General features: G+C 37.3%; 4 protein-coding genes and 4 non-coding genes across 9 annotated transcripts; 4 read left to right on the top strand and 4 right to left on the bottom strand.

The window, feature by feature from the left end:
• Positions 1–1,154: 1,154 nt before the first annotated feature.
• LOC147278086 (tubulin beta-6 chain) lies at positions 1,155–4,104 on the bottom strand. The gene is made up of 3 exons (XM_086251729.1): positions 3,513–4,104; positions 2,303–2,572; positions 1,155–2,193 (listed from the first exon to the last, which is right to left on the bottom strand). Exons 1-3 carry the CDS (start codon positions 3,910–3,912, stop codon positions 1,514–1,516), a joined length of 1,350 nt encoding a protein of 449 aa, XP_086107855.1. The 5' UTR covers positions 3,913–4,104; the 3' UTR covers positions 1,155–1,513.
• Positions 4,105–4,956: 852 nt separating this feature from the next.
• LOC147278085 (BRCA1-A complex subunit BRE-like protein) lies at positions 4,957–8,814 on the bottom strand. Its single transcript, XM_086250847.1, has 13 exons — positions 8,676–8,814; positions 8,472–8,562; positions 8,170–8,362; positions 7,968–8,058; positions 7,741–7,776; positions 7,514–7,612; positions 7,264–7,394; positions 7,091–7,139; positions 6,892–6,981; positions 6,762–6,815; positions 5,897–5,962; positions 5,334–5,431; positions 4,957–5,242 (listed from the first exon to the last, which is right to left on the bottom strand). Exons 1-13 carry the CDS (start codon positions 8,754–8,756, stop codon positions 5,164–5,166), a joined length of 1,158 nt encoding a protein of 385 aa, XP_086106973.1. The 5' UTR covers positions 8,757–8,814; the 3' UTR covers positions 4,957–5,163.
• Positions 8,815–9,160: 346 nt separating this feature from the next.
• LOC147278084 (small nucleolar RNA Z161/Z228) lies at positions 9,161–9,252 on the top strand. Its single transcript, XR_015123694.1, has one exon. It is a non-coding gene; the product is annotated as a small nucleolar RNA Z161/Z228 (small nucleolar RNA).
• A 63-nt stretch (positions 9,253–9,315) lies between these two features.
• LOC147278083 (small nucleolar RNA Z105) lies at positions 9,316–9,392 on the top strand. The gene has a single exon (XR_015123708.1). It is a non-coding gene; the product is annotated as a small nucleolar RNA Z105 (small nucleolar RNA).
• A 136-nt stretch (positions 9,393–9,528) lies between these two features.
• On the top strand, positions 9,529–9,621 carry LOC147278082 (small nucleolar RNA Z162). The gene has a single exon (XR_015123691.1). It is a non-coding gene; the product is annotated as a small nucleolar RNA Z162 (small nucleolar RNA).
• A 529-nt stretch (positions 9,622–10,150) lies between these two features.
• On the bottom strand, positions 10,151–16,045 carry LOC147278081 (putative E3 ubiquitin-protein ligase LIN-1). Of its 2 annotated transcripts, none has more exons than XM_086251814.1 (14): positions 15,120–16,045; positions 14,963–15,020; positions 14,408–14,797; positions 14,206–14,285; positions 12,860–14,131; positions 12,342–12,744; positions 11,938–12,247; positions 11,713–11,837; positions 11,494–11,616; positions 11,239–11,370; positions 10,986–11,108; positions 10,768–10,878; positions 10,282–10,677; positions 10,151–10,168 (listed from the first exon to the last, which is right to left on the bottom strand). In XM_086251814.1, the coding sequence occupies exons 1-14, from the start codon at positions 16,031–16,033 to the stop codon at positions 10,151–10,153; spliced, it is 4,455 nt and encodes a 1,484-aa protein (XP_086107940.1). In that variant the 5' UTR covers positions 16,034–16,045. The 2 variants fall into 2 exon arrangements, with proteins under 2 accessions (XP_086107940.1, XP_086107941.1); XM_086251815.1 differs by having other exon boundaries at positions 14,411–14,797.
• A 4,016-nt stretch (positions 16,046–20,061) lies between these two features.
• LOC147278080 (elongation factor G, putative (DUF668)) lies at positions 20,062–24,599 on the top strand. Its single transcript, XM_086251856.1, has 13 exons — positions 20,062–20,317; positions 20,536–20,803; positions 21,102–21,427; positions 21,540–21,632; positions 21,717–21,807; positions 21,967–22,060; positions 22,291–22,388; positions 22,575–22,644; positions 22,951–23,054; positions 23,158–23,274; positions 23,422–23,498; positions 23,656–23,700; positions 23,796–24,599. Exons 2-13 carry the CDS (start codon positions 20,558–20,560, stop codon positions 24,289–24,291), a joined length of 1,857 nt encoding a protein of 618 aa, XP_086107982.1. The 5' UTR covers positions 20,062–20,317; positions 20,536–20,557; the 3' UTR covers positions 24,292–24,599.
• Positions 24,600–24,694: 95 nt separating this feature from the next.
• Positions 24,695–24,799, bottom strand: LOC147278079 (small nucleolar RNA Z279/snoR105/snoR108). The gene has a single exon (XR_015123690.1). It is a non-coding gene; the product is annotated as a small nucleolar RNA Z279/snoR105/snoR108 (small nucleolar RNA).
• Between the last annotated feature and the right edge of the window lie 450 nt (positions 24,800–25,249).

Here is a 25,249-nt window from a genome sequence, read left to right as displayed (position 1 = left end):
GAGTCGTAGCTAAAAGAAAGGGCACTTCGGGCAAATAACAAAAATTTATTTTAATGCTTTTACGTCAATCCCAACATAACTAAAAATTACAAGTTGAAGATGAATTACAACGAACATTAATGGTGTGCGTTTGGATGAAGTAATTTGAAACTATTAAGGAATTCACAAATGACGGAATTAAAAATGACGTGATTTAAAATTCTAGAATTTGTAAATTCTCTTGTTTGGATAAATGTAATCATAATGAAATTTAAATACGAAAGTTATAATAGTTTTATAAAAGAGTGATGGTGATGGTGGCAACAATAAAAATGATGTTTGTGGTAAGTTAATGATGGTAGTAGGGGTGATGGCCCACGGGCGAGGGGAGAAATGGTGGTGGAAAAAATTGGGGTAGTGGAGGTGTTGGCAACGGCGACATTGGCAGTGATGGTGATGGTAACGGCAACGGCGATGGTGGTGGTGATGACACTGGTGATGGAGGCGGCGATGGTAATGGTAATAGTGGCGGCGATGGTAATGGTAATAGTGGCGGGTGTGGTGGTGTTGGTGGTGGTGGCAGCAGGTAGTGGTAGTGATGGTGGCAGTGTCGGTGGTGGTGGTGGTAACGGTGGCGGCAGTGGTGGTGGTAACGGTGGCGGCAGTGGTGGTCGTAGTGGTGGTGGCGGTGGAGGTGGTGGCGGCAGAGGTGGCGGTGGCGGTGGTAGTGACGATGGTGGTGGTGGTAGCGGCGACATGGTGGTAGTGGTGGTGGTATTGTAATTAATTGGCAAGGTGATGGGTGGACACGGCTTTTTTTATTTTATAAAAATTAGAATTTTGAAAATGACACCAATTTAAGTGGAATTTAAACTTGAAATTTAGAGCTTTCAAATCCCAAGTTTTTTTCCATATAGAATTTACGAAATTCTATATTTATGGACCCAAACAAGGAAATTAGAATATGTAATTTCTTAAATGCTGAGTTTTGTTTAAATTCCAAGTTTTTTTTCTCCGTTCAAACACACCATAAAAAGTTGTGGAATCCCTTTTAATTGGGATGTGTATAGCACTGGACGTACTCTATATAAGCTTACAAAACTGCCTATTAATGGTTTTTGACTATAGCAGGACTCTTTAAAAAAAAAAAAAGGATATAGCAGGACAGTTTGAGATACGGAATTGAGGCATTTATGAATTTCCAACAATCTCAATATGTAGGAAATCGCATTCTAGCGATTCCTAGCTGTTGCAAAATACAATTTTTATTTCAAACTTGAAAAAGAACAGCCACGCAATATAGGTCTTAGAAGATCATACGCTAAAATTAACCAATCGACCAAAGTGATAAGCTTGATTAGCAGATACAAGAAGCAAGCACCCAAGGAAAGTAAAAAAGCAAGCTTGAAACACATAAAGCTGGTGTAGTACTAGTAGTCCACAAGCAGGTATATAGAGGGGACCCGTCATCAAACATCAAACATCAAACCTCTTTCCGGTCCTAATGTGTATGTAATTGCCAACAGATTTGATTTTAATCCTCATACTGCTCTTCAGCACCATCCTCCTCGTACTCACCATCATCCTCCACAGTAGCATCTTGGTACTGCTGGTACTCAGCAACCAAATCATTCATGTTACTCTCTGCTTCGGTGAACTCCATCTCATCCATGCCTTCCCCAGTATACCAATGCAAAAAGGCCTTGCGCCGGAACATGGCTGTGAACTGCTCACTCACTCTCCTGAACATCTCCTGGATTGATGTAGAATTCCCAACAAAAGTCGAAGCCATTTTCAAACCCCTGGGAGGAATATCACACACGCTTGACTTCACATTGTGGGGAATCCACTCCACAAAGTAGGATGAATTCTTGTTCTGCACATTGATCATCTGCTCATCCACCTCTTTGGTGCTCATCTTCCCCCTGAACATGGCTGAGGCTGTCAGGTACCGTCCATGGCGGGGATCAGCAGCACACATCATGTTCTTGGCATCCCACATTTGCTGAGTCAGCTCTGGCACAGTGAGGGAGATGTACTGTTGTGACCCACGAGAGGTGAGAGGAGCAAACCCCACCATGAAGAAGTGAAGACGTGGGAAAGGGATCAGATTAACAGCCAGCTTCCGGAGATCTGAGTTCAGCTGACCAGGGAACCTTAGGCAGCATGTTACCCCACTCATGGTGGCAGATATCAAATGGTTCAGATCACCAACTGCAAACCAGAAATACAATTAAGTATAACTAAAATGCTGCTATAATGCTTCATGTTATTAATATTGAATGAATTAGAAATTTAGAAATAGAAAAAGCTTATCACTCACAGCTTGGGGTGCTGAGCTTTAGAGTCCTGAAGCAAATATCATAAAGTGCTTCATTGTCAAGAACCATGCATTCATCAGCATTCTCTACCAACTGGTGCACTGAAAGAGTGGCATTGTAAGGTTCCACAACAGTGTCTGAAACCTTTGGAGAAGGGAACACAGAGAATGTCAGCATCATCCTGTCGGGGTATTCCTCTCTAATCTTTGATATCAGAAGTGTTCCCATGCCAGACCCAGTGCCTCCTCCAAGTGAGTGGCACACCTGAAAACCTGACCCATATATGAACAAAGAAGATGTATTACAATCAGCATCTTCAAAATAGAAGCTAAATGCATTGTTCTGATTACAAATCACTGATCCTTCACACAGTAAAGCATGTTAGCTAACAGTGAACAACAAAACCTTTGGACAAGATTAAACTTCCCTGCTTAAATAGAATCCACTACAGAGACAATAAAAAAGAAATTCTTAGGGCCATATGAGATTTAATGATTCAGTGAAATTGCTAAAAGAAGTAGCACATGTCGGTGCGGTGATATCTGGCTTTGTTTGTAAATTACTAAAAGAGTTGCTAATTTACGCATAAATCAGAAAAGGCAGATTTGAGACAGCTTTCTGGATCTGTCTCCCACTCAAGACAAAAAATGGGGCCCACAAACAACTGAGTCTTTTTATAAAGAGAGATTTTAATTTTACCCATTCAAACGCGCGAACAGTTAACCACAACAGCCAATGGAGGAATATAAAAATTGGGAACCTCATCTTCAATATCAGGTCCACTAACAACCAAACAAAAAGTAACGACAAGATGGGAATCATTTTTCTAAATCCTCTGCACCAAAACAAGGATCAAGGAGTGCCAAAACAAAAAAGGCGATGCAGTACAACGTCAGAACTAGTGAAATCACATAGTAATGCATTGAGTGCACGGTTAAACGGTTAAAAGGTTAAAATGCAAGAGAATTACACTCAGCTACTTGTTAACTTGGCAATCAGATTTTGTGCTCTGCAGTTTTGGATTTAGGATCCGATGATCCTAGTGATTATGATTTTTGTTCATCTTCAACTAGGAATTGTATAGTTAAATCAGATAATGATGCATCCAGTTAAAACCACAACATTGAAAATGGACGATACAAGAATATTTCAATCCAAACAACATCCAACTAATAATCCAATTGATTCACGAGCATTTGAAATGAAAATTACCTTGAAGGCAATCGCAATTCTCGGCCTCTTTGCGAACAACATCGAGAACCGAATCGATCAACTCGGCACCCTCGGTATAGTGACCTTTGGCCCAATTGTTACCGGCACCGGACTGCCCGAAGACGAAGTTATCAGGGCGAAAGATCTGACCGAACGGACCCGATCTGATGCTGTCCATGGTGCCGGGTTCAAGATCCATGAGAACGGCGCGAGGGACGTAGCGGCCGCCGGAAGCCTCATTGTAATAGACGTTGATCCTCTCGAGCTGGAGATCGGAGGCTTCGTCGCCACGGTACCTTCCGGTGGGGTCAACGCCGTGCTCGTCGCAGATGACCTCCCAGAACTTGGAGCCGATTTGGTTTCCGCATTGGCCTCCCTGAATGTGCAAGATCTCTCTCATTGTGGCGAAGAATGAGATGAGATCGAGATGGAGATGTTAGGGTTTGGAGGAATGGGCCAATGGGAAGAGAGGAGAGGAGAATGGGGAGTGAGTGAGAGAAATAAAGAGAGGGAGAGTCGGAGGTTAGGAAGGTAATAATGGACCAAGAGCCGGGATATGTGTTTTTTAGTGTGTTGGTTGTCAGTGACAGCCAGACACAGAGAGAGTACGGACAACCAACCAACCTGTAAATTCTATAATAAGATATTTTCTTCATTTCTGCTCTGGCATGGGGTGCGCACGTTAATATGCTGATCCCACCCCGCCACAAATTTCTCCAAATCACGACGGTTTAGTGACTGTTTAAGTGACGGTTTAAGTCTAACCACTTAAAATATATTATTGATTTATTTTTAGGACAAATGACCGACACAATCAGTAAACAGTTATAACGAAAATAAGGCTTCATCGTCTAAAACTTAGACCAGATTTTAATTTTCAACTTTATTGTAATAGAACATAAATTACATAACTTAGATTATGGAAAATAAATTTAAGACTTACTATATTTGGAAAAGTTTGTTCTTGAATCTTGATTATGGAAAAAAGGCTCGTTCTTTTTACTTCTTATACATGTTATTCTATGTTCTTCCATAAAATGGTTTTGAGAGTGAAATTTGATATTGTCAATTGTTGCCCGTTGGTGATTATTACAAAAATGCTCAAATGGTTCAATTATTGTCCATATATATATAATATATATATATATAGTTTCTTGGAAATATTCTTACACATGACAATCTGACAAGAACATAAAGTAAATCATACTGCCACTAGTGTAATTCTTATATAAAATAAGTGACTATGAAAATTCATGTGTTTTGATCCAACTGTTTATAGTTAAACCCAATTCAGATCTCGATCAATATTTTAATTTTTTGAATTAATGTCATCGATTAGATTTTGAATCATTCACATGGATTTTCATGGCCACCAATTAACATATATGATCATGTAACAAAGACTTTATTTACCAGATTCCAAGTACGAAGTTGAAGACCATAATTTACCAGATAATCTGAAGACCATAATTTGTAATTGCAAACATTAGTCTAATCATCGTTTCATTTCTCAGTTACTAACAAAAGTTACAATCTTTTTTATCCACGCTAATATATATATCCAAGAATCAACAGAGTTGTAATGGAGTAACTTTACACAACTAGATTGGTACTGGTGGGGGATACAAAACATTAACGGCGGCAATCAAATCTATGACCCTAATGCTAGTTGAGGATGAGGATCGTTGCAGTACCTCTTGAACTTCAAAGCCTCCTCTGCCAAAAAGTCACTGAAAAGAAAAAAATAATCCCCATCAGCATTAAGCAATATGTTCACACTTGAAGGGGATGTAAGAGCTAACAATATACGAATTAACTCACCAAATCCGCTCAGCCATAAGTGATGCTTCCCATCTCGGGCTGAAACGATATTCACTCAGAGGCAGCGACTTGACTGGCACACCATGGGAGTTGAAATGCTACACCATCACATGAATATAACCTCATCAATTAGGAGTTTTCACTACAAACCCTCTCATCCCATCCATTAACAACACAAAAGGGATGGGAGATGGTTCTCTCACAATACAAATTATTAAATGATTTCTTCAACATGCAATAGATAATTTATTAGGATACATTTAGGAATTATAGACAGCAGCCTACGTTAGATCACAAACTATGAGCCAAACCTCAAGAATATATGTCTAGAACATCAACCAGGTGAATGATTGCTGGAGACCTCATTGATCTCAAACCATAGATAATCAATTCAAATTGTTGCTTTTTCTTGTCTTTATTTTTCTTTTTTAGTTTTTTATGAAGTATTGGCAAGCTGACTAGCTATATAAAAAAGGTTCAGACCAAAAAAAAAAAGCTATGTATAAAAAGGTTAAACAATCACATGTTCATTAACTTAAAGATTGGGAGAAGAATATCCTTACCTGAGAACTTTGAAGCATCAAAGCTGGCTGTTGCTTTGGAAACTGAGTTGAAATGAAAAAATGAACCTACAAAAACAAACTCTCAGAAGCTTGGTCACTTGCAAAGGAAAGATTATCGAAAGAGTAGAAGGATGCAGCCAAAAAAACAAGAGATTTCATATTAAAATAAAGAAAAGATACAAATAGCAGTCCAAAACCATTTGAATAATAGCACAAACGCAAAGTACCAACATGTAGTGGACAACATCGAAATAGATTGTAAATAGCAAGCTTGCTTACTTTCAAGGGATTGTGAATGTCCAAGTACAATTGTTAGGGCAGGCACACACAATGACGTGAGAGAATTGAACAATGTTCTCTTACTAATGGCATACAATATGCCTGCCTGCTAGGAAACTTTCAGGTCCCTTAATTTGGTTTACTTGTTGCTATGATTTAAAATATTCTAAAGATTTCTCTTCCGAATTATTCAAATTTTAATCAGAAGTAGTGAATATAAAAAATCACTAATTAATGGATCCAATTAATTTCCTCATCTGCCTTCGTCAAGTTTTGCAAATATTAGGAGCAAGTTAAATAGTCGAAATTCTACAATTTATATTATTATTTGCTAGTTTTTTATCCATCCATTGGATTTTCTGTTGATATTATTGCCAGAGTACCATATGGAAAGCAATAAACTGCAGGCATTTCCACTCTAAATCAGAAATCGCATGATTTAATGCTAGAAGTAGTCAAAACCCTTACAGGAAATGTAGAAACAAAACAGTATAGTATCAAGTAAGTCCATTAATCAATTCCCAAGCACATGTGTTGGCTTAAAGGAATATCCATAAAAATATGATGTAGTGATGATCATATATACCAGGAATGTGAAAACGCCTGAAGCAGCAAGAAACGTTGCCTTTCGGCAAAAAACCTGCCAAATTGGAGATAAACAATAAGTTTTAATGTTTCTAACATTTTGCAGAGAAGTACATGCCAAGGATGCATACCGGATCAGCTTCCACTGGTCTTCCAAACTGAACAGCTAATGCCTCAATAAAGCTTCTTCTAACGTCAATTAAGGAAACTGCCTCCAAAACCTTAATAACAGGAAAAAATATACTTTCAAAATGTGAATTTTGTACTTTAAATTGCAAAGTATAGACTATAGACTCAAAAGCTTCACCAGATGAATGAAATGCAGCTCACCTGTTTCTCAAGAGATTCTTCGAGATGGGGAAGATATTCAGCCATGCACCTTTTAGAAGAAAGAAACAAAAAAAAATAAAAAAATAAAAAAATAACCAACACTAGTCAAGTGAGAAGGATTAACAAAAATATACAATTTATAATTCACAAGACTGGACATATATATGACATACATCCCAGACAACCATGGAGGAAGTTTGACATCATCAATGGAAAATAGAGTCTTCAACTCTGAGGTAGATACCAGTTTCAAACGAGGAGGTGATGGAGTGGAAAGATATTTTTTCTCAACAGGATATATAACCTGCACCACCACAGAATCTACACTGTTGTATACGGTATGCTGGAAGAAAAAGTAAAAATTGGGGAAAAAGAGTTGGGGGGAGAGAGAGAGAGAGAGAGAGAGAGAGAGAGATTCTCAACCTGCAAGTATATCTTCTGTGGATGTCTCCAGGGGCACACAGGCACCATCTTATTAATGTTCATGTCCAATAGAGGCACTGCAAATTTGACCTCCGATGCCTACGCTAAAATTCAGAGGCATAGGAACCACATTTATAATCAGAAGCTACACAGGAATGTTCTAGTCACCTCTGATCTTCTCAAAGAATCGACAAGGAAAAAATGAACAAGTTTTTTATTAGAAATACCTTTTCAACTCCGGAACTCATGAGCATCTCAATTCCCTGAAGCACAATTACAAGGAATTAAAGACATTATCTATCTGTTAAATTTTCCAGTCAAAATAGCTCAAAGAATGGGTTAAGTTGACATATGAGAATGGACCTCCTAGTCCATCGCTCACACTCAAATAGATATCAAACAGTACACTTAGAGATTTAGATTTAAATTTATCATGGTCTGCATGAAGCATTACCTCCCTAGAAACAATTGTGCTGATTTCAAATTTCAACCTGTCATCATCAACCTCTGCAACACACTTCCTCTGGTAGGACATGTATTGATCCCTTCAAAACATAACGATCGCATTTCATTGACAACCATGAGACTAGTTAGCTACATTGACCCCAAGAGAAACCAAAACCTTTAAAAGACCATATAATAGAAAAAGCTCTAACCTCAGTTCTTGAATGAGAAGCATTAGCTGTGTAGGGTCTTTGCCATTCCAAACACTCAAGCAACTCTTGGGAGACTTTGAGTCCCCTTCTTCCTCGCCACGCATTACAAGAAACTTCTGGAATTTTTCATCTTCAGGTCCAAATATAACATCCGGTGCAGACAATGGAGACTCTGCATCAAAAATAACATCCCCTACAATAAAAAAAAAAAATCAAGCCCACATATGCTCAGAAATTACTTACATAAATCAACAAACCAATACATATTACACATTAAGCTATATATATAAGAATTCACTCACATTTGATAACGTCTAGACAGTATGAAATGACTAAGGTGAAGCGGTCAAGAAATCCCGGGTAGTATTTGCTACCAGACCACTTATGCTCAATCTGCAAACCCAAATTGATCACAGAAATGTCCAAATAAACACTTCTCCTTGAACTTTTGAAACAAAACCCTAAATTGTAATTGAGCTGAGAGATAGGGTTCTAAAGGACATTACCTTAACTACGAGAGGGAAGTGAGTGAGGAGATAATTGAGCTGAGCTGCAATCAGAGGAGGAGCATTCTCCGAAGAAGACATGTTGGCGTTGCAGAGCGAGCAGTGTGTCTCTGAGAGAGTTGGATCTTGTCCAAGTGAAAATTCGTGACCGGAAATGAAACGGAAAGAAGGAGACTCAAAACGACAGCGTTAGATAGAGACGTCTTTCATTAGTGGGCCTGATTCAGACAGTTCGTTAACTTCGTTTACCACTGGTACATTGGGCTCAATTCGTCAAACCAGCCCAGTAAGGATAGAATTGTCAGTCCAGATCCAAATAAAAAGGGTAGAATCGACAATACAATGTTATTGAAACCCTAAAAACCGTGCGTCCATGTCCTCTTTAAAATCGTATCTGTGGCCTCCCTCTCTCTCTCTCAAGCTCAAGCTCGCTCATTTTCATCTTGCGATTTTGTTTTGTTTAGTTTTCTGGTAAAATCTTTACGAAATCAGGTGATGAATTTGGATATACTTTCTCACGACGGTCGTCTGAGAGACTCAGTGTCTGTGCTGAAACGATCCAATGTTTCTGATGGTTTTCCTCTTTTTCTAGTTGTTTGCAATTCCTTTTGTTTGTTTTTTTTTTTCGATTTATTGATCGGGGGCATGATGAGGATAATCTTGTATTTGTCCGATTAATATCGTGATTGGAATTACATAACCTCCTACTCATTCTGAATGCTTGCCTACCGTAGTTTTTCTTGAATTATTATATATATATTTTTAAATTTTTAACATATTTATATATTTTCTTCTAAAAAAAATTAAACTTCGAGTTTTGAGAGTTGGGGTTGTTCTCCTTTTTCTATCCTGAATAGGCACAATGAGGATACTATTGTAGTGGTATTTATGAGATTCAAATATCAATGATCTTATAATTATTAGTCCTTTTCATTCTGAGTGCCTTGCTTTGTCTTCTTTCTCTTATTGTTACCTTTCTGATTTAGGTTTTTATTTCAGTTTTGTGTCTTATATTTTTACTGGATTTTAATGATTTTCTTACTACTAGCATGAGTATCGGCGAAGAAAAGATTTATAGTCTATTTAAATAAGCTCATTTAGTTCAATTTAAAATTCAACTCTTAATAATAATTTGATTTATAGTTTATTTATTTGATAACGATTAATCTAAAAAATAAATGATTCTAAATATAAAAATTGAAAATCAAATGAACGTGGAGAATCACCCAACGGAAGAAAAAGGTTCCAATTCACTTTGCTAGTATCAATTGTGTTTCTGGAATAAGATTCCGTTTGCCTAACGACATTGACTTGCAATAAGTAATGAATCATATGAATATACTAAGTTGTACTCAACTGTACAGAATGACAGTACTTTCTGAAAATTTGTCATATTCATCTTCAAATTTGCGTCAATGAACGCTCAATTTACATAACACAAGAGAATGGATTATGTAGGACTGGTCATATATGTATTAGTCTAGAGCCCAAACCTGCAAAACAAACAAACAAACAAACAAAAGATTGGAATAAGATGAATGAAGAACGCAAAAATGAATGATATAACCAATAACGGGTGGTTATCATATGATGTCATGTGTATGACCTGGATCTTGCCGTCAGAGGAAGCTGCAAATAGCATTCCTCCGTCCATGTCCGCCGCCAAGGATGTAATCTTGGCATGTCCACCGCCAACCACTTTTAAGGAAGCAATTCGTGTGAATCGTTCTTTTAACCAAACCTCAATCATCCCACACTTGGTGGCTGTAAATATTAAGTCATTGTTGATGGCAATGTGTTGGATGTCCAATCCGGTGGAGAATGATCCTACAACCGCCTTGTTTGGAAGCGAGAATATCCTCCCAGCTGAGGCATCAACTGATGAACCGCCCGCATATAGAATACCATCATGAACATGAAGGGCATACATCACTTGTTTCCCCAACAGCTTTCTTGTTCCAGAGTAGAATGTGCTTGATGTATATTTCCCCAAATCAACCTCCTGCCATTTTAACATCAAAATCTCAAGTCAGATGCAAATCAATTGTTGACAAGAATGACTTTGTTTGCCAATTGTGATTCTGTGATTTACCTGGATGCTGTAACCAGAGCAACCACAATACAGCTTAGTCCCTGTCATGGCAAGGCTTTTTACGTTCTTGTTGAAGTTTATATGCTTTTGAACCCCACACCATTCATACACCTGTGACAACACAAAACATTGGAGAGTTGATGGTTTTATGTTACATTTCGTTTTCTTGTGCTGGGTAAGACTCCATTGTTCATAGAGAGTGTACTTTGTACCCTTACCTTAACTCCTGTGCCTTGAGAAATGAAGCACGCCACTTTGGCATTCGCTACCAACTCGTATACTGCCTCTTTCACGTCATGAACTTGAAGACAATGAATTTCTTCGGCTTTAATTGCCCAGACCTGCAGATGAGGGATATATTTTTAGACAATGAAAACAAAAAAAAGGGTTTGTTTCTTCCTTTATAGAAGAGTGCATTCCTTTTAAACAAACCAATGTTTAGGAGAATCATTGTTTTATCTAATGGCTTACCCGAATTGTTTTGTCTAGTGAACCACTGTATAGTTTGTCCCCCGAAGATGAAATATAGAGGCATGTGACAGCCTTTGTGTGCTCACGAACTTCTTGAATCAATCTTAGTACCTTCTTCCCAGAATCCCATACCTAAAAGAGAGAGGGATATTATTAGTCTCAGTTTCAGCTGTTATATAACTTCTGCATAGCAAGAGAGTTTGGGGGGAGAGAGGTAGAGAGAGAGAGAGAGTTCAGTTGGGGTTGGGTCTACACCTTTATAGTTCCATCAGCATGGCTGCTTAACACCCGACCTTTTAGATGAAGCAAAGACAGAACCTCTCCATTTGTGCATAAATCTAATTTAAATACCACTTCAGCACAACTCCACAACTCTGTCTAGATTGCAGAATATTAAGAGTAGTTGGTAACTTAGTATAATCTGTACATTTAAATTAGTTTAAATTAACATTCATGCCCCCGCACCCCACTTACTATGTCAACAGATGACAAGTTCATCAAGGCTTTCATTATATCATTGGCCACCACTGAATTCCTCTTAACCTTTCTCAAGGTTTTGTAGATGCATTTTGCATACACCCCTAGTGCTTCAAGTGCAGCTACAATTTGGAAGTTGGAGTTAACTTCTATGACACCACGACTTGTGTAGAAAAGTTTGAAATGTCTATGTATGACAAATACTTTACTGGACCAAAATACCTGGATCGCTGACAAAAGATTTCAAGGCAAGAGTTGCTAAAATCTTCTCCTCCATGTTATTTGATGATTGGAGGACATTTATGAATTCTTCAAGCAAGGCCTTGCGAGCTCTAATTCTTACACCAGTATCAGGAAGTATAGAAAGCATGTGGGTCAGCCATGTGGCAATCACAAGACATGACTTTGCCATCTCTAAGGAATTACTCTTAAGGCATTCTTCCAAAGCTTTAAAAATAGACCCCTTTTCATGGTTGCAAAGTACAAAAGCAACCCTTTTCTGCCAAGAGGTTACAGCTTTCTCTTCTTCTTCCTGTATACAAGCAATAAAGATCAGGGTTTAAACCACAAAGTGAATGTAATGAGGTATAAGCTATGAAAAAGCAAAAACCCAAAGAAAGGCACACCATTGTTTCCATCAAATCATTGTCATTTTTCCTCAGCCGCTCTGCCTTCATCAAAGTATTGTAAGGTTGATCAAACCCTGCAGTCTTGAGTAACCAGGCTTCAGTGTATGAATCCCCTGAGGAAGTAATACGTCCAGTAAGAGATAACAAGGCATCTAGAGCCATCATTTGAGAATTAGAAAAGTCTTTCCGCCGGAGTGCTTCAATTAGTGCCTCTATAGAGTCTTCCCTATAAATGCTCATCTTCCATGGCTCAACCAGGAGATCAAGCTGAAGAAGAAGAGTAGCAATTGCAGGTTGCTGCTCCATTGGAGCCATTTGAAGATACAGAAGAAAGGTATGCATTGTACTAAATGCTCCTTCATCTTTAATCATCTGCAAGATCTGATTGCATAATGTTCTCCTGGCCAAGAAAAACAAAAAAACAAAAGAGATTTGGCATAGAAAAGTATGATGCTCTGAATTGCAAAAGAGAAGTGAACATTTATTATCCACCACAGCTAAATGAGAATATATACCTGTTCAACTGAACCAGCTCTGACAGAAATTCTACACATATGCCTCTCACACAGTCACTTCCAGCATGAAATAATTCGAGAACAGGAGACAGTTCAATTCTATTTGCTATCAGGTTCCTACAGCTTTTTTCAGCTTGCATACAGCATAACAGTATGGAAACAATAGACCGTCTCCCTTCTGGCCTATCCAAACGCCTGACTAGAGCAGGAATACCATTTGCTGAAATAACACTCAAAGCATTAATGGACCTGCTGTTTTCATCTCCTCCCATCAAGATTTGCTCAATAATTGTTAATGCAGCGTCTTTAGGCTCCATTATTAATGGAAGATCATCCATTTCCTCATTTTTGTTCAGAATAAGCTGGACAAGGGAGGGTAAAAGATCATGAGCGGAAAGCTGAGCAAACACTGGCCTCAGCTGGTAAATAAGAACAGCAGCCTCAGCTAGTCCATTCTTTAGCAAAGCAGCCAGGCAATCAAGGTCAGAATCTACACTGGTAAGTGTTTCCCCAACACTTTCATCAGAAAATATTAACTCAGAGAGGATGTAAATCGATGTTCTCAGGACTTCCCGGTTTAGAGAAGCTGAAAGTAGTTCGATGAACCCATTTACAGTTGTCAGTTCTGATAGGTAAGAATGAACTGCAGGATCAGCCTTTGAGTCCTTCCATAATCTGGCTATTGCTATCACAGCTGTTTCACATTCTTGTAAGTTTACTGAAGTACAGAGACATGAAACATGAGGTTTTAAACCATTGATAATTGTTTCAACTGCAGCTTGAGATATCACACTGGTTGGTGATGTAGAAACGGCTGCTCGCATAAATCTTTTGCTCCTTTGGTTTATATAATCATCAGTGTTCCTATGGCCTAGAAAATCAAATGTTCTGTGTGGAGTGGCAGCCAAAGGGTTCTCTTTAACTGAAGAGTGATTGAATGAGTTTCTTGGTGTTTCAGATTCTTGAGCAAGATCAGGATGCTGGTCTTTCCAAGATGTTATTAGTCTTTTCAAAACATAGTTTGTTTTGGGCAGTGTAGTCGTTGAGATGGGTTGCCGTGTAATGGGGCATGTCGTATTTCCTCGTTTGAGCCATTCTTGGATTGCTTTTCTTTCATATGTCTGACCTGTTTCAAGGGTAACTGGGTCACAAAATATCTGGCCAGTGATGGGGCAAACAAAATCCTTATGTGGTCTTGATTTAGTAGTCAGCCTCTCAGAAGATGGGAGTGAAACACAGCTTTGGCTTCCTTCATCATTTTCATTAAGGGGACTGCACAATTGGAAGAAATGTTAAAACAACAATGGGAATCAGTGATGGTTTTAAATTTTAAAAAGGAATTTTACCTATTTTTCACCGTTTGATTAGTCTCAAAATTCATACTTCCTGTCCGAGAATAGATTGTTCTGCAACTTTTGGGAGCCTCCTAATCACAAAGCAATGTTCAGTAAAACCAGCATTTCAACTGTGGATCGTAAATAAAACAAATAAAGTAATGGCTGATAAGTAAACATGTTGGATGTAGTAGCTGTAGAGTTTGATTCATACTACTATCACTTCGCCATCAGAGTCTGCTGAGCTAATGCTGCAGTCATTACTCATGGGTGGAGATGTAGGCAAAGAGGAGGCAACAGCTGAATCTGTCATGCGCATGGAAAATAAGCGCAGTACAGAAGCGGATTCATTTTTACACTGCATGTCTGGTTTTGGAGTTGAAAGCCTTGGAGATGAAAGCTTTGGAGATGAAATCATTGGAGATGAAATCCTTGGAGAAGTACTTTTAGGGGAATCTATAGGAGAAAAGATTTCTGGAGTATGTATTCGACTCTTCATTATAGATGGCTGTACTTTGTGCCCAGTTGCCTTGTCATTAGTAGTCAGATTAGCATAATTAGGCACATAATCCGATTCATCTTCATTGTCCTCAAGGATGCCTTCCTGCCATAATGCACAAGATTATGTAACCAAATGTCCAAAATTTACAAGACCTAGCTATACTGAGTATGGAATTTTTTGACCAAAAAAAAAGAGTATAGAATTCAGAAGACGTATACTTAAAACTCAAGCTTGTTCTTAATATTGCAAATGACTTTTGAGCCTTACCAGAGGATCCCATGCAGCAGACTCCAAAGTTTGTGAGGAGGCAGAAGTTACATTCAGTCTGTTTGAACCAAATGTAAAAAGAAAAAAGTACACTATTATTAGAGCTCTAAATAAATCAAGAATTGGAATTCTAAATTGACCTTAATATCCAACTAACCTGCTTGGTTCTCTTGTACCATCTTTATATTTAAGCATGGGAGAAAAACCGGCAGTCTTGGGCAAGATAGGACCAAACTTTACGTAATCAGGAATGGAGCGGCTGACCTCATGCAATGGGGTCATTGGTGGCTCCGCAATTGGAAACATTGGAAGCACCTTCTTACTGGAGGTTGAATCATTTGTCATGCAGTCCTTAAAGTAGTTAGCATAAAGCCGCGTATTCTCATCCAACGAATCACCATAAAGCTGCTCCAGCTTGTGCAATTTCTCCAGTTGATCCGGCCTCATTGAAAAGATCAAAGACTCGTTGAAAAATTGATCAAAGTCAGCTGTAAAAGACAGATCAGACGAATCCGGAATGACTTGCATCACAAGCCTATGCCTCTCCTCTGAATACCACCCTACGATTGAGCTCATGTGTGGAAGAAACAGGTGCTTCCAGAGTTCAGGAGCGAAATCAATCCGTGAGAAGAAAGGGTCAACTATAAACATCTCAATAACATGGAGAACTGAATTGTTGACATTGTTCCTTAATTTCCACAGATATGCTAAGTTGAGGTGTGCCCAAGCAGACAGGTAGAAATTGGGGACTCCAGCAGTTTTTTGGTCAGAGTTCAACATGGCACAAACTTGCAACATTTTTTCTGCATGGTCAAGTCTTGCAAGCTTAGTTTCCATATTGGAAGTGCCAATAGCTTCTTCAAGAGCTTCAATACCCCAGTCCAGATTTGCTAGTACTGCTTGATCCGGGTATCGAACCTCTGTTTCTTTGCCACAGCTTCCATCTTCTGCTGCCAATCTCTCAGCACATTGTTCCCTGTGTTGACTTCTCTGCTCTTTATTGATCAGTTGATCCCTTATAAAACCATCCACTGTGGTAACTAATACCCTGACAATGTCCTTTTGGTCCATTGAAAATCTGTAGTTTCTATCCTTCTTTGTCTGCTGAGAAAATACAGTAATCTTCAATTAAAAAATAAATATCATGATCTTAATCAAAACCCAAAAGTTGTATTTTCTCCTTTTTCATGTTTCACAGAAGCTCATGCGCACAATTAGAAAGTTAAAAGTCTATGTAAACAACATCATATCAGACATATATATATATACGTAAAACCTTCAATCTGGTATTTAATATCCATTCAAGTATTTGATCGTCATATATTCATATATTTCAAACGTTTTCACAACATTAACAGAAAAGAGAGTCGGTCTTATTCTTAAGAAAGTGTAAAACCCAATAAAAGAGCAAAAGAATTAGCTAGACTGACAAAAATGCTTACCATATTAATGAAGAAGTAGCCTCTGAATTAGAGTCGGTTAATTATTTAGTCATTCTTTTCATACTAACTTGATTAGAATGAAATGAATGAGATCACTTGTACGAGGAATTCAGAGAGAGATGGGAGCGCCGGCTGGTAGACTGGTAGGCTGGCAGCAGCTATGTGCCGGCTTAGGCTGTTGTTGAGGTGATGAACGAAGCAAACCGTGGACTGAGCATTTAACTAATTCTAATTCACTGTTGAGTGTTGTTATTATTAATTAAAAACTAATTAATTAAATGAGATTTTAGTAGTCGTTTCGAATGACAAGAGACCATTAACCTTTTTGGCTTAATCATTGGACGTGTCTGGTGTCTAACCAATCCTTTAAATGCTACAAGCAGCAAAGCATTAGTATTATTTATAAATTATAAGTAGTATTATTTACTAAATATTACTACTAGCTGTTGGGCCTTTGGCCCCATCTGTTGGGCTCATCGCTCATGTTAAGACCTTGAGATATCATTCATGGGGTCCAAACTCCAAACACTCCATATCTCAACCTCCACTTCACTTCCCGCTCGGTCCAAACCAATATTGCCAAGTGGAACATTCGTACCTTCTACTTGTTTTGCAGCTTCCCAGTTCACATTTTGCCCAATACGTGGATACACCACAAGCAAGATCAGGACAGGTGTCATTCTCAATGGTCCAGATCTAACCTGCAAACTGAAGAATATATCTCAACTACCGTATCTAGCCATTAAGAACCAGTATTTTAGAAAAAAAAGTCTATTAGCATGTGTTAATAAGAAATATTGTCAAGGATGTTGTTATATGTTTTTTTTTGTTTATCTCTCTTTTTATAGTCTTTGTTGAAGGAATTTAGGTATTTATTCTAAAATTAATTGGCTATAGGAGAAATCAATTGACAATAAGAAGAATAGCTCAAACCCTTATAAACCACTATGCAAAGCCTCACATTTTCAATATGAGATCTTTCTCTCAACACGCCCTACACGTGTGACCGGCGTCACTCAAGCTTAATACGTGAACAATTTATATTGGGTGACGTAAGAACACATGTGGTCATTTGGCACAACACATGAATAGCTTGCTCTTATACCATGCTAAGATTTATGGTTTATGCATAAATAAAGTGTTTGAGAGATGAGAAAATATGTGAGAACAGAGAGAGTTTTTGAAAGAAAAATCATAGATGTTTCTATTAATCTTGATTAAAAACCAACAGAATGAACAGTAAGCCTTTATACTTAGGCAATACAACTAAACACCGACTTGAGTCACCAATTAACACAGTAACCAAGCTAACTAATCTATAACAAACTAACAGCTAAGCATCCTAGTCAGCTAACACATAAGCATGAAGCATATGACACTTATCATTAGTTACAATAAAAATATTTACTTTCAGTCTCTCAAATTCTAACCTCATTTCCACCGATTAATCTCATTTTTTCTACCTCATTTAAAAATTTCATTACATATGTGAAACTTTTACAATATATATAGCAACCAAATTAGGTACAAATGGATGAATATATAAATATAAGATTAGGTACATTGTACATATAACACCATTACATGGTAACTAATAAAATTTAGATCCAAAATATCGGGATCCAAATTTGTCAAGAAAATTTTAAGCTGAGTACAAGGTCCAAATTTTGGATCCGAATCTCTTTTTTTTTTTTTTTTTTTCGCTTGATACTCTTATCTCGGTAAGAAATAAATAAATTGCAGTTTACTCAAACATAACGGAGCGACATACATTGTACATTTGTACTTACATATGGCGCGTAAACGTAAGTCAACTACAAAATTCAACCTAGAACCATCAGATCAAGCTCAGAATCTGGAAAGAATATTTATGTTGAAAGGCCTTGATGGACGTCACCGTCAATGGAAAGACGCCACGTGCTCAGTATAGCTTGTTTATCTGACCGTTTCAATTCAAACTACCAAACATGCACACAGTACGACCTCACGGTCATTGAGTTTTCAAGTTGATGTAAGCTTATTGCCAATTATCAATTATGCCCTTCTATGTGACAGTTGAACATACATACACTAAACTCACAAAGCACATGAATATTAATATTTTCATTTTCATTTACATATATTATATGAACTAGCATATAAGCTATTATAAAAAAGAACAAAAATAAATAAATGCTTGCATAAGCATGGCAAATAAGGATTATTTTAAGGGAGACTTAGAGTCTAGTTCATTTTATGAGTCTTTTTTTTTTTTCTTCTTTGACGGCTTTATGTTAGATTTTAACTTCAAGATTTTGGACGTTCAAACCACACTCCACACCTTAGGAGGAGAAATACCCTTCAAATAAAGGGAAATACCATTCAAATAGGAGGAAATACCCTTCAAATTGGAGAAGGACTTTATTATGAATTAAAATGATTTTCTTATAAATTAAAAGAACTTTATTATAAATTAAAATGATTTTCTTATAAATTAAAATGACTTTATTATAAATTAAAATGATTTTCTTATAAATTTTAAAACACTCTCGGTCTCCATCTAAAAACTATTTTTCTAAAGAATCTAAGTCTAATTATCTCTTATTTTAATTGAGTTTATCAAAATTCGTTAATTGACCACTTTTAAATATGTACCGTCTTTTAAATTTATGTAAATATAAAATTTAAGTTAAACGAATCGGTTAAACCACTATATTTTTAATTAACTTTATTTACACATACTATTATATATAAGATTAAGGCTCATACAATTAGAAAAAGACAAATTTCAACATTGAACATTCAAAATCCCAATTTAAAGATGACAAATGTCCATTGGCCAAGTGGAAAATGACAAATATTCATTATCTAGTTTATTTTAGTCAACGATTCTAGAAAAACAAACACAAAGGTAAGCAAGATGTGTATTTATTTTAGCCAAAAGAAAAACCTCCAGAAGCATGTTCAACTAAGTCTTGGTCCAAAGTTTCAAACTGGAAAACAAACTTATCTGTTGCTACAGCCTACAAGGATGAAGCAGCAACGTAAAATTAAAATATCCTTGTTATTTATTTGTTTTATGATAATTTATAACAAATATATGATTCTTGTTCAAACCGTTGACAAATCAAACAGAAAGTGGTAGGAAATGATGCACTGGTACTTAATTGAGTCGCCACGATAGTTCAACAAACGGTGAAATGCGAAATTGGTTTCCACTTTCCACATCCAGCAACGCATCTCCTATTTTAAGTTAAATACATCATTAATTCATAATCAGTTAATCACACTGTAAATAAACTGATAATCATTCTTCCTAATAATTACGAATTGAATTCCGATCCACAATGATGTGAAAGCGTGGACATTTTAGAGCCCAATCGACACCGATCAAGGCAGAAGGGTAGAATGGTAAAGTCACATACTGAAAATGACGTCAGTTCAGGCACGGTGGGCGCAGGACTTTGGTAGACATTCCCTCCGGGATTTTCCCGCATTCATACGAATTAGTACGACACGAAAAAAAATAAAAATAAAAAAGTCTAATTAAGTTGGAGTTATAATCAAATCACTGTTCCTTGTTTGGTTGCTTCTACTTCCCCTCCTCAAATTCAATTCATTTCCAGTCAGTCAAGGATCCCAATCCCACGAGATTTCCGTTCTCGAAATAACGCGTTATTTCCTTCCTTTCTTTTGCTTACCAACCCAAATCAGTCATAAAGAAAATTCTTATTGTTTTTCAGTCAAACACACCATTTGTAATTTTGTGTTCTCTCTCTCTCTCTCTCAATCTCAACCTTGTGCATTGTTTTCTTGACAGCCATATAATCTTGCTAAGCTTCATCTACTACAATTTTTCTTTTCTCCTTTTTCTATTCCTCTCGGAAAAATTAAATTTATTGGGCTCCGACTTTGATCCTCTCTGCAAATAGAGGTATGTCCTTAATATATATATATTTTTTTGTTAATGATAACGTTCTTCATTCTGTAAGTTTTTTTTTTCTATTTTAGGGAATTTCTCTTGGAAATTCCCGTTTGGTTATTGAGAAAAGAGATATTTTTTGTTGTGTTGTTGTGCAAAAACTTAGAATTGTTTGTACTTTGTGCTTAAGCATTACTGAAATTTGTTGAATTTGTTGTTATTGTTCCAAGTTAAAAAGAATTTGGGCAAACAATGGGGGCGGTTTGCTCAGGAGGGATTACTTCTAAGCAAAAGAGCAAGAATGGAGGGGACACTTCTGGATTTTCAGGGACGCTCAAGTCAATAAAGAGCTTCAGTAAGCCCAAAGACAAAATTTCACAATCTGAAGCAATTGGCTCTCGGGAAACACGACGCATGTTCCATTCCGGCGAGCTGCGATCGTCATTTTCCAGCGAGTTGAAGCCGTCCACGCCTGCCAGGAATACTGGGGGTACCAAGGTATCTCCAACTTCCATTTTTTGTTACAACTATACAGAAATTAAACTATAATTTACTTTTAGGAGCACTACCAAAATAGTTATAGTTAACTCAATTTATATTGCAATGAAGACTATCAAGTACTGGATTTCATGTGCCAAGATTGGCTGGTTGATGTATGTAATAGATTAAGATTACTGGATTGCATGTGCCAAGATTGGATGGTTGATGTATGTAATAGATTAAGATTGTTTTGGGGAATGTTGATGTGTATTATTTTTGTGGCATTATTGGTTTAATTTTGCGTTTCATTTTGTAGGGAACCCATAAGAGCTCGTTTATAGGAAGAGCTGGCATTGTAGGCCTGGAGAGGGCAGTAGAAGTTCTAGACACACTTGGCAGTAGCATGTCAAATTTGAATGTCAATAGTGGATTTCTTACCGGTGGGGGTTCTAGAGGCAATAGAATATCTATATTGTCGTTTGAAGTGGCTAATACGATTGCCAAAGGTGCAAAGTTGTTACAATCTCTTTCAGAAGAAAATATCCAGTTCCTAAAGAAAGAGGTTTTACATTCAGAAAGTGTACAGAACTTAGTTTCCAATGATATGAAGGAGTTGCTAAGTATCGCTGCTGCTGACAAAAGGTTGTTGCTTGCTAGAGAGAATAGTTTGAATGTATGTGTAGGCTGTGTAGCAATTTGTTGCCTTTTCTTATCTCAAATATTTCTTTTTCCTTTTTTCCCTGGCCATCTGCAGGGAAGAGCTCGATGTTTTCTCGCGGGAAGTAGTTAGGTTTGGAGACCTGTGTAAGGATCCCCAGTGGCACAACTTGGGTCGATACTTCTCAAGGTAGGGTAGATTTCTGAGATTACTCTGTGATTATATTTTTGAATTTACCTTAATTTTAATATGATATGTGAAATTGAATTTCAGCTTAGATTCAGATGATTCAGGTCACAAACAGCTAAGAACACAGGCAGAAATGACAATGCAGGAATTGACCACTCTTGCTCAGCATACTTCTGTAAGTTGCACTTCTATGTTAATCAACATGATATTCATAAAACATATTGCAGCATCATCTTTGATCATTTTAAAAACATCCTATATATAGAAGCAAAATTGATTTTCTTAATCTCATCTACTCTATGCTTGAAGAAACTAACTTTTTCAACATGTGCAGGAGTTATACCATGAGTTAAATTGTCAGGACAGATTTGAACAAAATTACCGGCAAAAGCTTGAGGAAGCGGAGGCGCTGCATCTCTCTCCAAAAGGTTAGGCATCATTTTTTTTCTTGGTTTAAGTGAGTGTCATAGACTCATAGTTCAAATATTTGAAGTTGCCTACTTCATAAAATTGTAAGCAATTTCGGGATACTCTTTTTTTTTCTTACCTTGAATGCTAACTTCTTATTGTTAGTAATATGTGTCCAATTTCTGCTTCACACCGACGAACAATAGCAATGCAGTAATTTGTTAACGGGGAATTCTCTTTGTAATTGTAGGAGAGAGTGTCACAATTTTACAAAGTGATTTAAAACAACAAAGAAGGCTTGTAAGGAGCTTGAAAAAGAAATCTCTCTGGGCTAAAACTTTGGAGGAGGTACTATTGTTAACCATTTTTTAAAATTGTTGAAAGAGAGAGCACTGTGGCTTTTGAAAAACTTTTCAAAGCAATGCATAGTTATCTTGCTGCTATCAATTGTTTGAAGCTATGCTTGCTTATACACGTCAAGAAATGACTCACATTATTCTGTATATGCCTTCAACATTATATTGCTCTTTGCAGGTTGTGGAGAAGCTTGTTGATATTGTTACTTATATACATCAAGCAATCTCGGAAGCATTTGGAAATAATGGTATGAGCAACATCTCACACTGTGGTCAACAGTTGATAACTGGATACATATGCTTTGGTGGATATGCATGTGTTCATAATAGCTTCAAGGAACTTAATGAACAACTTGAACTTTTAGGATGTTGATTGTGTTACTGTAGTGCACATCTTGAGTAACAAAAGATTGCAGGAATTTTTAGGATCTTTCATTACAGGCCCTACTGCCTACATCGTAACTCAAGCCATCCAGCATTCTCATTAGTGGTTTTGGTAGCTGTTCTTTTAGGATTTATTCTTGGATTTTTAAGGAGTTATCCATTCTTGACAGGTGTGACATTGGTTCGCGTGGAACAGAGCAATAATCCTCAAAGACTAGGCGGAGCTGGTCTTGCATTACACTATGCTAACATGATAAACCAGATAGACAACATTGTAAGTTTAATTCTCTCTTTCTCCTTTGATTGTGTTTCTCATATAGTTGGTACAAATTTGCAAAATAAAATCATTTGTTGAATGGAAAGCTAATTCTTAATAGGCATCTCGACCAACCTCCCTTCCTCCAAATACAAGGGACTCATTATATCATGGGTTACCACATAATGTTAAGAAAGCTCTACGATCCCGATTGCAGACTTTTGATGCCAAGGAAGAGGTATTACAATGCATGTCACATAGACATCCGTCAATTCCCATTCATTGTGATGACCATCAACATATTTTTGTTTTTCTACTTCTGGGAGCTTCAGCATATCAGTTATCTGTTTTTGATTTGCTTTTTTTTTTTTTTTTTTTTCTGCAGCTCCTGGTTTCTCATGTCAAAGCTGAAATGGAAAAGACTCTCCAGTGGCTTGTTCCAGTTGCCACAAATACGAACAAGTATGTTGTGTAGCATGTTAATTGGAAGCTGTTATTTTTTTTCTGTGCTTGTTTTTATATTCTTGAATGTAACTTCGCAAATACGTCTGTTTCTTATTATCGTTTACTGTCCTGCATTCACTTATGCCTCTTTATCTGATGTTGCAATTTTTGACAGAGCACATCAAGGTTTTGGGTGGGTTGGAGAATGGGCAAACTCCAGGTTAGTCAAGGCCTCTCTCTCTCTCTCTCAAATGTATATAATACTTGGTACATTTTAAAAAAATAAATTCTGATTTTAATTTTCCAATTTGACAGTCCCGAGTTTGGGAAGAATACACCCTCAGAGATCAACTTGATCCGCCTCCAGACACTCTATCACTCAGATAAACAGAAGATAGATGTATACATTCTCGAATTAGTGACATGGCTTCATCATCTAATCAACCTTGTAAGGCATAGAGATCATGGTTTGAAGCCTTTGCCTGTGCGGTCTCCAACTCGTAAGGGATTGGATTTTCACTCCAAGATGCAGCGATTTCTATCCATGAACTACAGTTCCAAGTCCCAAAGAATTCAACTTTCACAAGAAGATCGAAATTTGTTAGATGAGGTCATTGGGAAGATGAGAATGTCTCCTGGAATTAGTAAAAGTCAAGAATTTACTATGAGCAAAAATAGAGGAACTAGAGTTTGGGGTTTGAGCAAGAGCACAGGGAGTTCTCCTTGTAGGGAGTTGAGTGCAAGACGAAGCTTGGATCAGCCAAAGACGAATGCCTTGGATGTGATGGATGGGTTAGATTCCATAGGTTGAGAGAGTTTCCTCCAAAATCTCCACACCATGCATTTTACTTCCTAACTCCAATAGTTTGTTATTCATGCCTCTTTCTATCTCTGTATATATATTTTCAGATGAGTTGTTAATTTATTGTGTGTATATATATATCTTCTGCGGTGGTACCTATATTCATACATAAATTGAATTGGGAATTCTTTGGTACTGATCTTGCATTTGGATAGCTCAATAGGGAGTGGGCCAGTGTTGCAAGAGATGGATGATCGGTTAAGAACTTTGTTGTCAAAGTAATGAGAAAAATACATTATATGCTTCTTGTTTGCACAGCTGGTTGCAATTGGAATCCCATAGAGTTTACATGCAAGTTTTCATATAATGCCAAAAACTTAAGACTGTATTAAAGAGTTGATTCCTTTAGTTAGGGATCAGATGGTACAGATGGGAGCGTCCAATTGTCGTAACCAGGCTTTGGGGCGGACACCCATCTCGCATAATTATTGCGATTTATGACCACTCATCATATCCCGTTTCTGCCTGAAGGATCATGCCTGACTCTACCTTGCTTTTGCGTTTTTAAAGAGCCCGCCTTCACCCATTTTCACTCTCTTTGTCGATGTGGGATTGCGCTTACTCTCTCACCCCGTACTCCGTCACTTAGTTACACAACATCGACTTTCTCATTCATCATTCAATTAAAATGGTCAGAATCAATCCTAAACTATACTTACATTGCAGTTGCAACGACAATCTTAGTATGCATGCACCTGTTTTGTTACAACGACAAAATGAACGATCCATTCAATTGTTACGCATACACACAATTCAATTTACTCCACACAAAACTGTATCAAAGTTTTCACAATGACCTACACTCTGAATCTCAGTATGTAAAGAAATATCACCTCGTGTGAATGTGTGATAGCAACCCACTAGGTCAGTGGTAGAAAGGACAAGCTCACACCAAGTAAACTTTCAT

This window comes from Dryas octopetala, chromosome 7 (assembly GCF_963921425.1).
Source record: "Dryas octopetala chromosome 7, drDryOcto1.1, whole genome shotgun sequence".
Lineage (NCBI taxonomy): Eukaryota > Viridiplantae > Streptophyta > Magnoliopsida > Rosales > Rosaceae > Dryas > Dryas octopetala.
Note: the sequence above shows the minus strand (reverse complement) of the source record. Positions and strands in the feature narration are given on the sequence as shown.

Excerpts from the sequence above, each read along its gene's own strand:
- LOC147278086 (XM_086251729.1), bottom strand. The coding sequence starts at position 3,912 with ATGAGAGAGATCTTGCACATTCAGGGAGGCCAATGCGGAAACCAAATC. Across the intron at positions 2,573-3,512 it reads GAATTGCGATTGCCTTCAAG|GTTTTCAGGTGTGCCACTCA; the intron begins GTAATTTTCATT and ends TATATGGGTCAG. Across the intron at positions 2,194-2,302 it reads AAAGCTCAGCACCCCAAGCT|TTGGTGATCTGAACCATTTG; the intron begins GTGAGTGATAAG and ends TCTGGTTTGCAG.
- LOC147278085 (XM_086250847.1), bottom strand. The coding sequence starts at position 8,756 with ATGTCTTCTTCGGAGAATGCTCCTCCTCTGATTGCAGCTCAGCTCAAT. Across the intron at positions 8,363-8,471 it reads CTGTCTAGACGTTATCAAAT|GGGATGTTATTTTTGATGCA; the intron begins GTGAGTGAATTC and ends TTTTTATTGTAG. Across the intron at positions 5,243-5,333 it reads CTTATGGCTGAGCGGATTTG|TGACTTTTTGGCAGAGGAGG; the intron begins GTGAGTTAATTC and ends TTTTCTTTTCAG.
- LOC147278081 (XM_086251814.1), bottom strand. The coding sequence starts at position 16,033 with ATGGACCAAAAGGACATTGTCAGGGTATTAGTTACCACAGTGGATGGT. Across the intron at positions 14,798-14,962 it reads CTGCTGCATGGGATCCTCTG|GAAGGCATCCTTGAGGACAA; the intron begins GTAAGGCTCAAA and ends GCATTATGGCAG. Across the intron at positions 14,132-14,205 it reads AATCAAACGGTGAAAAATAG|TCCCCTTAATGAAAATGATG; the intron begins GTAAAATTCCTT and ends CCAATTGTGCAG.
- LOC147278080 (XM_086251856.1), top strand. The coding sequence starts at position 20,558 with ATGGGGGCGGTTTGCTCAGGAGGGATTACTTCTAAGCAAAAGAGCAAG. Across the intron at positions 22,061-22,290 it reads GCTGCATCTCTCTCCAAAAG|GAGAGAGTGTCACAATTTTA; the intron begins GTTAGGCATCAT and ends TTGTAATTGTAG. Across the intron at positions 23,055-23,157 it reads TAAACCAGATAGACAACATT|GCATCTCGACCAACCTCCCT; the intron begins GTAAGTTTAATT and ends AATTCTTAATAG.